At 62.7% G+C, this 12,851-nt stretch overlaps 1 protein-coding gene across 2 annotated transcripts; it reads right to left on the bottom strand.

Moving 5' to 3' along the window:
• Window positions 1–7,387: 7,387 nt before the first annotated feature.
• Window positions 7,388–11,424, bottom strand: HLX (H2.0 like homeobox). Of its 2 annotated transcripts, XM_037405999.1 has the most exons (4): window positions 10,433–11,424; window positions 9,677–9,856; window positions 9,026–9,210; window positions 7,388–8,199 (listed from the first exon to the last, which is right to left on the bottom strand). In XM_037405999.1, the coding sequence occupies exons 1-4, from the start codon at window positions 11,004–11,006 to the stop codon at window positions 7,852–7,854; spliced, it is 1,287 nt and encodes a 428-aa protein (XP_037261896.1). In that variant the 5' UTR covers window positions 11,007–11,424; the 3' UTR covers window positions 7,388–7,851. The 2 variants fall into 2 exon arrangements, with proteins under 2 accessions (XP_037261896.1, XP_037261897.1); XM_037406000.1 differs by lacking the exon at window positions 9,677–9,856.
• Window positions 11,425–12,851: the final 1,427 nt, after the last annotated feature.

Raw genomic sequence — 12,851 nt, 5'->3', positions numbered from 1 at the left:
GGGCCGGCCGCGGGCGCGGGGGCTCTGCCCGCCCGCATTCCTGCCCGCGCCGGGGGGGGCGCCGGGGGGGTCCCCGGCCCATCCATCACCGCCGTTATGACTCTGCGATGCAGCAAATGGGTTGTGTAAAGAGGCAGCGTTTGACAAGGTGGCATGGTTATCCTGTCCAAATGATGCATAATATTAGTATTAGGGCTTAGATCATCGCATGCTTTTAAAATCATCACCGCTAACTGGGGGTAGGGCGGGGGGGGGGGGGGGGTCGGGGCTGGGGCTGCAGGGGGCAAAAGTTTCCATGTAGATAATGATTATAGATGATGGGATTCATGAGGAGGGGTGCTCGCACAAATAAACACGTCTACTGTAGCCGGCGAGAGGGGCCCGATCCGGCCGGGGCCTCCCTCCCTGCCCAGGGCGGGTTGCGGGAGCGAGGGGCGGGGGGGCCGAGGCACCCCGCAGCCCGGGGAAAGCCATCGGGGCTGTACCCCTCCCACCCCCCGGAGGCGTCCCCAAGGGCTTGCTTGAGAAGGAAGCAGAGACCCTCCAGCCCGCACCCGCCGACGGCTAACTGGCCACGGCTGCGCTGACAGACACCAGCGGGTGGGGGGCGGGAAGGGGGTCTCCAGGGCGGGGGAAGGGGCCACTCGGGCCAAACCGTCCGCACCGGGATCTGCCCCTGGAAACACAGTGTGGCGAGCGAAAATTTCGGGGAGACGGGCCGGCGCCGTGCAGCATCCCATCCTCCTCCTTCCCGCTTTCCGAGGCTGGGGCCAGGCACGGGCTGGAGGCTCGGGAGTCCCGGCGCGGCTGGGGGTCTGTCCCGCTCCCGCACGGGTCAGCGCCCTCCGCAGCCCGGCGTGGCTCGGGCAGGGCCGGGCGGGCCCCTCCGCCTGCAGCAGCCCGCCCGCCGAAGGGCTAAGGGAGAGAATGCCTGAGGCGAGGGGAGAGGGAAGGGGGAAAGGGGGAGCCCCGGCTGCAGCCTTCCCGGTAACCCCGCCGCCGCTTCCCGGGCCGGGGCACCGCGCAGCGCCCGCTGCCCGCGAGTCGCCGTGGCAGGCGGCGTTTTTCCAGGGAAAACGGCTTTGGGCTGCCGCTCGGGCCAGCAAACGGGAAAGGAGGCGCGGGGGGGGGCGTGGAGAAAGTGCCTCCGGCTTTGGCATCTGCGCTGCCGCCTCGCCCGGGGCCGGTGCCGGGGCACGGCTGGCGGAGCTGGGCAGCAGAGCCCGGGGACAGCGGTGCCGCGAGGAGGGTTAAATCCCCGCTTGTCGTGATTTATCAGCCGTCTCTGACCCCTGAATAGTTGACTTACATGGTTGGTGACACATTACCCAGGAAATGGGGCTGGCGTGATTTGTGGAGTGTCTGTGCCCCCCCTCCCCCCCCCCAACCCCCTCCCCTCCCCAACCCCCTCCCCTCTTTTCTGCTGCTGGGCGCAGGAAACCTCCTGCCTCTCCGTCCCGCCCAGCATCCCCGTCCCCTCCATCACCCCCATCCCCGCATGCAGGCAGCCGGGGTAACCCCCACGGGCCCGGCCCGGCCGACGGGGTGGTCCCGGGCAGCCTCCTCCTCTAGGCGCTGGTTATCGCAGTGGAGGGGGGGGGAACAGGCGATGGCAACGAAGGCCGGGAGAGATGGCCTGGGATCAGGCATAGCTGGAGGGGTGTGATGGCTGCAAACCTTTGATTTGGGGTTTGCCTGGAGAACAGGGGTGGAGGAGGGTGGCCTGGGTTTTTTAAGGCAAGCAGAAATTTGATTATAGCGTACGGCAGAGGTCTGTGATTTGCGGTGAGCGGATTTCATTAACTACGGCCGTTTGAGTCTCGGAAAACCCGGTCAGGCCCGCGGGGCCAGGGACGAAGCTGACCCCGAGGGCGGTTGGCGAAAGGGGCTCGGCCGCGGCGCCGGTTCTCCGGGCCGGGGAGACCCGCGACGGCTGCGGGGCTGGCACAGCCGCGGGCACTGCCCTGCGGGTCCCTCGCCTCGGCCTCCCGCAGCCCCCAGGGCATAGCCCGGGTGGAAGGGAGGGCGGGGGGCGGCCGCTTTCCCCGCTGCCCCGGCGGGCAGGGGCAGCCCCGGCCCCTGCGCTGGCTTTCTGCAGGGAGGCCGTGGGGCGCAGGGAGCCTTTCGCCCCACCTCCACCCGTGTCACCTGCTGCAGCCGTCACCGAGGCGAGAGGAGGGTGGGTTAGCTCGCCCTACCTCGAGGTTTAGCTACGGCGGTCCCATTTTTGATGATGATGATGGTGGTGGTGGTGTGGTGAAGGAGGCAGCAGCGGGCGGGGGGTGTCCGGAGCGGCAGCGCAGCCCGCCCCTTCGGGGGCTTTCGGGCTGTCCGCCGGCGCAGGAGTGGTATCGGGTCTAATTGCCGTCAACGAATGTCACCGGCAGAAGGAAAAACAAAAGCTGCCTCCAAAGATCCCGGAGCAGAATTTGGCAAGGCTCCTAAAGACACCAATTAGCAAAGGCTAAACCCATTAATGAAGTGGCGGCTCTCTGGTTTCAGCCAGGTGGTGCAGATCAGAGCGCCTGTATCTGCAGCAGAGCTCCGCTTCCCTCCAGCCAGGACCTCACAGCAAACCTCCACATCAATAATACGCTTAATGGATCTCATTAGGGCTGGGGCCGCTGGTCCCGGCCTGGGAGCAGGGGGGCTGAGCGGAGCAGGGGGGCAGCACTCCCCCCGCGGAGCGACGGGCTGCCTTCCCCGGGGGGCGACGACCGGGCGGGGCGGGTACCCCCCGCAGGTACCTGGCTCTCCCCCTACCTGTCCGAGCCCGTGGGTTCGAGCAAAACCCATTTTCAGCCGCCTCTTTCGAATCAAGAAGACCTTGCCGTCGCCTCGCCGGGCTCACACACCACCACCACCACCACCACCGCCCCTTTCCCCTTGATCCGAGCACTCCCGGCCCGCCAAGCCCCGAGCATCCCCGGGAGGTCAGGCAGCGGGAGGTGGCGGGGGGGGGAAGGGGGGTGGTTGAGGGGGGAACGCCTTGCCGCGAGCACAGCAGCCCCCGCCGCGGCTGTGCAAGGGGAGGGAAGGGGCTCTGCACATCGATTTAGGAAGAGCAGCGTCCAGACCTCACCTCTGTAAAAGGGGAGAAGGGAAGAAATATTTCCGCTTCTGCTAGGGGAAAACAAAAAACAGGGAAAAAAAAGGGAAAAAAAAAGAGAAAAAAGGAGGAAGGAAGGAAAGCTGGGGTAGGGTAAGCTCGGCCGAGGTGAGCTAGAATATTTAGCTAATGGAGGTGGACGATGAAAGGAGACTTCATATTTCTCTCCGAGGAGTCTCTCCAGGTCCGCAGCCGAGAATACACACAGCAAACGTTGTGCTTGAATTATAGCTGAGGGTTTGCTTTATTTGAATTCACTAGTGTTTATTTAAGAAAGTGAATAAAGGTTTTGTGTAAACAGCCATTATTTCTGATGAGCGCTCAACAGCAATAAGAAGGGGGTGGTTTTTTTAGTCGAGATTGTGGCAAAAGTTGACATTTCGGAGATTGCAGTTTGTCTTGCCGACGCCAGGCAGTCCCGAGGCATGAGCTGCAGGGAAAGCTGTGTGTGCCTGTGAGTGTGAAACGGCGATGCCGAGCGAGCCGGGGTCTGAAAACAATTATTTTTTAAGACATCAGCTTAAGCCCGACATTAAAATAAAATAAAAATATTTTCCTAAGGAGCGGGGCCGGTCTCGCTCAGCTAACGAGGGAGGCGAACTCAGGTTTCGCTGCCGCCGGCCCCGCGCCCGCGGGCTCTGCGGGGGGGGCAGCGCCGACCCGGGGGGCTGCGGCGGACACCCACCCCCCCCGGGCGGGGCAGCGGTGGACCCCAAGGCGAGCTCCTCGCCTGGCCCTTTTCGTACCGTAAATCACTCGCTTGAAGCATTCCGTCTGTTTTGGTTTATTATTGTTATTTCTCTCGTCTTCTTCTAACGCGGCTGTTATTTCCCAGATTGACTCGAGTCTCTTTGGAGATGGGAGGTTTTTGGTAAGAAAACGGGCGAGAAGGAAAGGATCTCGTTGGACTTAATACAGCGCCCGGGGAAGGTGGTGATTATTGGTAAGGTGCTCCCCGGGAAAGAGCTCAGCAGGAGCTGGCTCTGAGCAGCCCGGCTGCGCACCTCTGCGGGTGTGGATGCTCGTAGACGGGGCTGGGATGCCGGAGGGGCACGGAGAGGCCTCCCGCTTCGTTATTAATCCGATTTCCCACACATGCCACGCAGGGAGGAGGCAGGGAAACCTCCGCTCGGCAATGCGTATCGTTCCCGTGTCTTGATCTCCCGTACAAGCTCTCATCTGAAATAAGCCCGAAAAATCTCTGCCGGGCACCGGGGAGGGGAAGCGTGTGCTGAAGAGCCTGTCCTGGCCGCGGGGACGGGCGGCAGCGCGGGGGAAGCCCCCCAGGCCCCTCCGAGGGGACCCCGGCCCCGGCCAGGCGGGGGGAGCCGCGCCAGCACAGACCCGTTGCGGGTTGGGTGTAGCCCATGGGATTTGGGTTCGGCTGGCACAGGTCTGAACAGAGTCACAACGGATTTAGGGGGGGTAAAGAGACCGCCCGAAAAGCTGCGACCCCCAGTTGAAAGATCGTCGAGGAACCGGATCGGCGGGGGAACCGCGGGCTCGGGCATTTCGCCTTCAGAAATAACCAGCATCAAAATCCTTCCGTGTTACCAGCGATAATAAAGCAAACAAAAAAGGGGTACCCCCCGAATTTTTTTTGGACCTGTCTGGGGGGGGTGGTGGTGCATTGAGCTACGGACAGGTCGACTTCGCCGACGACCGGCGGCCGGGCTGCCTGCAATCACGACACTATCCAGACTTTTCTCCGCAGAAACGGAGCAGCAACTGCAGCCTCGCAGGACCGGGCAAACTCCCTTCCCTGGCGCGACGGGCACAAATCCCTCCACCCGTTCATCTTTCACTAAACTCGTTTTCGTGGGTTTGCTCTACCTGCCCGAAGAAGTGCACAACGGGAGCAATGGGTGGAGAGAGATTATTTTTTCCCTATCGGTGGGAGAAAGGAAAAAAAAATTCCCTCCCGGCCCCGCCGCTTGGCCAGAGCAGCAGCCCGAGGTGCGCGGAGCACCAAAGTCGGGGGGCGGGGGCAGGGGTGCGGGGGTGGGGCGGGGGTGCACGGAGGCAAATTCAGGGGCAGAGCGAAGGAAATTTACTCCAGCCTTTCATTCGGATCTGAGCATCTTTCTTGGTAGCCTGAGTCCCAACAATGTTTTTTTCCCCATTTCACCGCGTTATCTTAAAAAGGTGCCATAAAGGCGCTGTTTCTGCTTTCTCCCCGATCCGGGGGCCAGGCGGGCATTGCTCTCCCGTTATTTAGGGAGCCCGGCGGGACGGTGGGTGTACAGCCTGCCCCCTTCGCTTGGAGGTGCGGATTCCTCTAACCCAAAGGGAAAAACCACTTTCCCGACTCGATTTTCCTTTCTCATCTGACAAGAGCCACCTTACACCCCTCTCTCCGCACGGCTTAGTCTTTAGGAAGCAAAACCAAGAGGCAAATAAATCCCTGCGTGTCCCCAAGCCGCACCACGGCGGTTTATCGGAGGCCAAAGAGTCACGTTTCGCTGGACATCTGTCCCCAGCTTCCCGTGCTGGCGGGGGGGCACGGCCCGCCGCAATCCCCGCGCTGCTCCCCGGGAACAGCCGCTTTCTGGGGCTGGAAGCGAACTGCAGGGCCCGCTCCGCGCCCGAAAAGCCGTGACACCCCCCTTTTCCTCCCTGACGGTGTCTTCAAGGCAGAACCGATTTACAGGCCCCTTCCAGATCCTTCCCGCCGCTTCCCTGTCCCAGCAGGGCTCGGCCGGGGACGGCGCCCCGGGTGCGTCCAGGGGCGCAGCAGAGCTTCGTGCGCGCCCCTCCTGGAAATGTCCCAGCCCGTCGTGGCTCTGGCGGAGCCGCTGCCCGCTCCGTTATGCCTAATTTACCATTTCACCCGTCCCCTCTTCGCCCAGCCAGACGGCCCCTGGGCTCGCCGCTGGCCCCAGCTCTTTTCCCCCTAGCGCTTGTGGCGGGGGGATGCTGCCGGCATTGCCTCCTCCCTCCTCAGGTGTTGGCTCGTGCCAGTGTCCCCCTGCTAGCAGGGGTGGCCTCGAGGAGCGTGTCCTCCCCAGCAGACACACACACACCCCGGCCCCAGAGGATTTCTCGCCCAAGCCCTCAGGGAAGCAGCAGGCGAGGGCCAGGCGCTCCCTCGCCACCGCATCGCCGGAGGACACTGGGGATTTTTCGGTCTTTCGCCTTATTTCTCCTTCTCCCCTTCCTTTCTGGCGGTGTCACAGGCTCAGCGCCCGTCGGCCTAGTAGAGGGCTTCGCTTCGCCTGCCCGAGCCCTAACGCCCCTGGGCAGGACCGGGCCTGCCCCGGCCCCGCGCGCATTGGCAACGGGATTGCTCCGACGGGGGCCCCACCGGGAGCGCCGAGGCCGGGGGCTCCTCACCGCTGCGGCTTTAACCGACGCTGCTGGGGCTGGAAGGAGGGGGAAGCAGCCAGGCCGAGAAGCGGCTCCTCGCCCTCCCCCGAGCCCCGGCAGCCGCCAGCGCCGAGCACCCCGGCGCTTTACACACTTCCGAGGAGCGAAGCGGGAGATGAACCCGAGCGGAGCCGGCGGGCGCCGGCCTGGACCCCAGGGCAGCCCCGGCAGAGCCGCCCGGCCGCACGCTCCCTCCTGGGGAGGGCAGCCAGCCCGGCAGCGCCCGCCGAGGGGGAAAAGGGGCCGCCGCGACCCTCCCCCATCCGCCGGCGCAGCGCCGCGCTCCCGCCCACCGCCGCGGCCCGATCCTGCGCTCGGGCACCGCGCCGCGCGCGCGTAGCGCCTGCGTGACGTCACAGCGCGCCCCCCCGGGCCGCACAGTCACGCTGTGACGTCACAGCACGACCTCCCCACCCCGCCGCGGCGGTTTGCGGAGGGATGCGCGGCAAATCGGAGCGACACCAAAGCAAAGCCAAGCCAACATGCAAACACCCCCTCGCACCCCTCCCCCGCACCCCCCCCGCACCCCAGCGCGGCCCCGCCAGCTGGTGGCAGCGCCCCTGCGAGTGGCGGCGAGCCGGGCAGCCCCGGCCCGGGGGGCACCGCAGCCCGGCAGCCGCCCCGCGAGGGACATATATGTGCATCTACAGATGTAATTGGCAACTTTCTCAGCGAGGCACAATTTTGCGTAATCAAATCCGGTCGTTGTCATCGCCTCCATTAGAAAAGGAAGGGGGAAAGAAGAAAAAAAAAAAAAAAAAAAAAAAAGGAGGAGGCTGCCTCGGGAGGCTTTTCGAGGCGAGGAGAGACAGCGGCTGCCTGTGAGCGGGGCGAGGGCAGCTGGGGCAGCCTCACCAGCCCTCGGCCCTGGTCAACAGACTGACGTGGTTACAAACCATAGCAAACATTTTATTTACAGGAGATAGATAGATATATATTTATATATTTTGTCAGTGCAGTATTTCTTGGCCAGATTATTCGAAGCAACACGTTGCAACCGATGAGGACGTTGGCAAAATACTTCACATTGTAAATTGTTGGGGGGGCGGGGAGGGGAGGGAGGGATTTCGGAGCAAGGTCTCGAAGTCCCTCGCTCAGGTTTTCCTGGAGAGGACAAGGGGCGGGAAATGGAGAACAAAATAAAATTAAAAATAAAAATTAAAAAAAAAAAAAAAGAGAAATCCCGCTCTCCTGCGAGCAGCGTGGAGGGGCAGGCGGCCGCCTCACGCACAGCCATCCCGGAGCCGGGGCTCCCCGCTCCGCCCGCGGCCCCGGCCCCTCGCCCCGGGCCGGTGCCGGGCCGGCCCCGCCGCGCTCCCGGGGCGGAGGAAGGGAGATAAATTAGCGCGCAGGTCCCGGGCGCGGGGCCGCCCCGTCTATAGGCCGCTCCGCGGCTCGGGGCTGGCGGCGGCGGCGGCGGGCGGCGGCGAGGGGAGGCCGGTGCTGGCGGAGGGCTTGCCGAGCCCGGCGGCTTGCAGGCTCCGCTCGGCGCCCTCAGTCCGTTCCGTGTCGCTGGGGGCCATGTCGAGGGATTCGGCGTCGCTGCTGTCGCTGTCGCCCTCGGAGCGGCTGGGGCTGTGCTCGGGCTCCCCGGCGGCGGCGGGCGGTGCGGCGGCTCGTTGGGCCTCCGGCTCCGGCTCCGGCGGCGGCTCCTTGTCCTTCTGGGCCTGCGCCTCCTTGGAGTGCCGCCACTTCATCCGCCGGTTCTGGAACCACACCTTCACCTGCGGCCGCGCCGCCCTCAGACGGGCGGCATGGCCCCCACCGCGCACCGCACCGCTCCGCACCGCGCACCGCACCGCCTTCCGCCGGGGACGCGCAGCGCGGGGAGAAAAGGAGGCGCCGGCCTCACCTCCCCCTGCCCACACCGCGACCAAGGTGGCTTTTAATTTTTTTCTTCTTCTAGGTCGTGTGTTTAAATACCAAACGCACACCCCCTTCCACCCGCCGTTTTCTTCCCCCCCCCCCCCCCCCCCCTTCTGCTTCTTCTTCCAGGAAACCAAATCTTGCTCAAGAAACCACAGCGTTATACAATTCTGTGCGCTGCGGGCCCTCAATAGTGGAATCATTACAGAGTGGCGTTTAATGATTCCGTTTGAAGAAGAATTTTCACTTCCCCAGAACTAAGGATTTCACAACGCGGGGAGAGATTTAGAAAAAAAAAAAAAAACAAACCAAAAAAACAGAATAGAAGAAAAAATAAGGGACATTAAAAATAGTGTCTTCTTTTCTACTTCCTTTGACCTAAACTGCCTCCTACAGCGAGTTGCACTTCAGCAAAGCGCACACAGCTGATCCGCCCCGGCCCTGCTCGGGCTGCTCCGCGCTGGCCCAAACGAAGGCGAAAGCTCCGCGCCGGGCCGCGGAACGCCGGAGAACCTGCGCGCAGGCGGCGGCCGGGCCGAGGTGCCGCTCCTCAGCCAGCCCCGGCGGAGGTTAAGGAAGTGAAAAGGCTTCGCAGCCCACCCGCACCCCCCACTCCCTCCCCCCCCCGGCCGTACGCCTCCGAACTGGAAGTAAGATTTGAAATAAACCCGAAGCCGTTCTTACTTGAGCATCTGTCAGCCCCAGCATCGCCGCCAGTTGCTTTCTGTCCGGTTTGGTGACATATTTCTGGATTTCGAACCGTTTTTCTAAACCTTTCCTCTGCAGGTTGGAAAAAACAGCCCTGGACCAGGAGCGTTTCCTCTTGTACGTCTGGGGCAGCGTGTCCTTGGTTAAAACTGCATATGGACCTGGGGGTGGGGGGGGTGGGGGGGGTGGGGGAGAGAGAGGGAGACGGCGTTATTAATACCGATGCCTGAAAGGGAGCCTTAAATCGATGGAAATACCGGCGGCGTGCGGGGAAGGCCCGGGCCCGTTGCCTGCCCGCCCCGCCAGCCCGCGCCTCCTGGGGCAGGGATGGAGCCGCTCGGCCCCCGCGTCCCTTCCTCGCCCCCCGCCCGCCCCTGCTCTCAGGGCCCAGCTATTATTTTTGACCTAGACGGGACGGTCCTCTGGGTCAGGCCCTAGCCAGCTCTTCCTTCCCCCCCCTCGCAGCCCGACTTTCGCCCAAAATCTGAGCCTCGCTAGAAAACGTACGCCCTGGCCTTTCAAAAGAGTCTGGCGAGCCCCTCCGGGAGGAGAGCGCCGGGGCCGGGGGGGCTGCTCCGGGACGGAGGGCCCTGCTCCACGGGAGGGTCGACGAGGGACGAGATGTACCTGGAAAAGTGTCTTGAAACTGGTGCTGAACTGAGCTCCTTGGGTTTGTGTTTAAGGGACCCAGGATAGCAGAGGCCTCGTTAATGGGCTCTAGAGACGCGAAGAACTGGCCGGCGGAAGGCTGCAAGTTGGGGAGATGAACCCCAGTTTGGCGGCTGGTAGTTAATAAGGAGGTCAGATCTGTGAGCACAGGAACAAGGAGAGCTCTGTTACACCGCGGTCCGTTCCGGGCGACGGGGCCGGGGGGGAGCAGGTCCCCGGCCGGAGGGGCTGGGCGGGAGGACGGGACGAGACGACACCGGGCATCGCCTCCTCGCCCCAGGGCTCTGCTCGGGGGAGGTGGCCGCGCCCCGGCCGTCGGGCATCCCCGCTGGATTCGCTCCCTTGGTGAGGGTGTTTATACGCCGCGGGGGGAGATGGCTTGCAGCGAACGCCTTTCAAACGGGCTGCGCCCTCGGGGCACAGAGCCGCGGCCCGCTCTGGGACGCGGGGGCCGTTTCACTCGCTATTTTTACGCTATCGCTATTTTCCCCAGCGGCGCAAGTCCTGTGCCGCGGGCTGCTGCCCTGCTCGGGGCCGGGGGGGCTGTTTTAGGGAGCGCTGTTAGAGACTCGGCTTTCTAAGGCTTTGGTGAGTAACTCTTTCTCCCGGCTAGCTGGGGCAGCGTTCACACCGCGGTTCTACTCGCTACCAGCACCGACAGCAGAAATCAGAGAGCCCCAAGAGCGCGCAAAGCGGGCAAGCCACGTTCTCTACCTCTCAGCGTGTTGCCTTCCTTGACTTTGGGGTCAAACTCCGCCGATAAAATGCGGTCGATGCCGAATTTCAGGTCCTTGCTGGCGGGCGCCGGCGCCGAGCCGTGCGTATGGCCGCCCGGCAGCCGGGCGGGGGCCGGGGCGCCTCCGCCGCCCGCAGCCGCCGCCGCCGCCGCCGCGGGGGACCGGTGCTGCGGGGGGCGGTGGTGGTGGGAGTGGTAGGCGGCGGAGAGCGGCGAGAGGCGCGGCGGGAAGGCGGCGGCGGGGGAGTCGGGGGCCACGACGGGCGTGGGCCGGAGCGGCGAGGCGGCGGCGTGGAAAGGAGCGCCGTGGTGGACGGCTCCCAGCGCCGCCGGCATCCCGGTGCCGGGACCTCCGGGCAGGCTGTCGGCGGGTCCTCCCGCCGCCTCGCCGCCGGCGTGGAGGATGTCGGCGATGCAGAAAGACGGCTTCTTCGCCGCCGCGGCGTCCAGAGGGAAGCAGCCGCCGGCTGCCGGCCCCGATGCCGAGCAATACGCCGCTGACCACAAGCTGAAGTTGGAGGCGTAGAAAGGAGCCAGCCCGGCCGTGTACATCCTGCCCGGGGAGGGGACGCGCCGCTGCCGCTGCTCAGCTCCCGGGTGCGCGCCGCGGGGCTGCCCGCTGCCCCGGGCGCATGGGGAGGGATGGCGGGGCGAGAGGCGGCTGGCGGAGCACTTGCCGGATGGGCAAGAAGGGGGTAAACCCAACCGCCACCAACAAAAAAAAGAAAAAAAAATATAAAAAAAGGAAAAAGTCCCCAGAAACCCACGGCGAGAAAGAGCGAGCGGGCGAGGAGCGGAGCGGCGCAAGCAAAACAAACCCAAACCAAACCCCCTTTCCTCGTACTGGGGGAAAAAAAAATATCCACCCCTCCCCAAAACTTTCTCTGGCAGCGACACTCCCGGCTCCGGAGCAGCCCTTGCTCCCTCCCTACGCCCAATCCACGATCCGCGGGGCCGGGATGCACCGCCCGCCGACACGCCCACGCAAGGGCCGGGTCGCGGGTACGGGCCACCGCGCCGCCAGCGCGCAATTTGCGCGCTGGCGGCGCGGTGGCCCGTACCCGCGACCCGGCCCCACCCGATGTGCCCCACAAGGTACCCACCTCCCCCCACCTCCTTAAATTCCCCCCTCGACTATTAACCCCCCCCCCCCAAAAAAAAAAACCAACACCAAAACACCTCCATGCTCTTGCCGCCGCTGTTTCCAAGCGTTTGAAAGAAACGCGCAAGAAAATTCTTGGCCGTTGCAAGCAGGGTCGCCCTCTTAGAAATTATTCCCAAGGAAATGTGTTTCCTTCCCGGATAAATGAGCCTTGGATAGCCTGGAAGAAAATCATCTTTTCTTTTTCTTCCATGCACGCAACATACGTATTGATGAGAGCTCTGAGTTTTTCTGGGCCCAGGGCACGTTGGATCCTGTATTAGCAGCGACTAATTAATTTTATTTTGTCGATAGTGTAATTTTATAGATTTTTACCGTGTTCTCCAGCCTGGTGGCTGCATCTGCTTCCACACCAATTTCAAATTAAAAACTAGTTTGCATTTTACAAGCCTTTGACAACCGAATTACCCCCATTTTTTTAAGAACACAATCTATTCACTGCAGTAGTTCAGGGACAGATTTATCAAAGCGTCTTTTGCCCTGTTTTTCTCCCCTCTAACACCCACATTTGTCCCGACCTGACTCTGAAAAAACACGTTTAATTAATAAACACGTGTATTTAATTTTTGTTTTCATATACGTAAACGAGTCGCTGCCGTTTTGAGCAGGCTCGCGGGTCGGACGATTGCAGGTTGGCTTTGATTTTGTTTTTTAAAAAATAATATATTTTTAAATAGCTTCCCGACTTCTGAAGGTTGTCGGGGAACCGCCAGAAAGGCAAAGTATTTTTCTTTCGCCAGGTATGAAGACGTAGCTCCTGTGCGAATATTGAAACCACCTGCGAGCGAGGGGAACGCGGTCCTCAGCCATAATCCCGCGCAGGGGCAAAGGTGAGGCTGGTTCCCCCGGACAAGCCAGGCACCGCTTCGCTTCGGTTTTTATTAACGAGACGAAACCGAAAAATAAAGACGGGCTGGCTTGCCGCAGCGCGTCCCGAAACCGACGGCGGCTAGAGAAAGGCTTGATTAGGTTTGAACTTTTCCTGCTTCGACAGCGGAAAGCCCCTTTTCCTTGCATCCCCCGGCCCTTTATTTATGACCCGAGAGCCAGCCTCTTGCTCTCAAACCGGATCGAACGACTCCAGTTTCCCCCGCGTTTCCCCCTCGCAACGAAGCCGCCCGCCCGCCGCCTCCCGAGCCCGCCCCGGCACTGCCACCGGCACCGGGGCTGCTCGCCAGGGAGGAAAACCACACCACGGCGTTTTGTGTTGGCTATTATTATTATTATTATTATTA

This window comes from Falco rusticolus, chromosome 12 (genome assembly GCF_015220075.1).
Source record: "Falco rusticolus isolate bFalRus1 chromosome 12, bFalRus1.pri, whole genome shotgun sequence".
Classification (NCBI taxonomy): domain Eukaryota; kingdom Metazoa; phylum Chordata; class Aves; order Falconiformes; family Falconidae; genus Falco; species Falco rusticolus.
The sequence above is the reverse complement of the archived record's forward strand: the minus strand, read 5'-3'. Positions and strand labels throughout refer to the sequence as shown.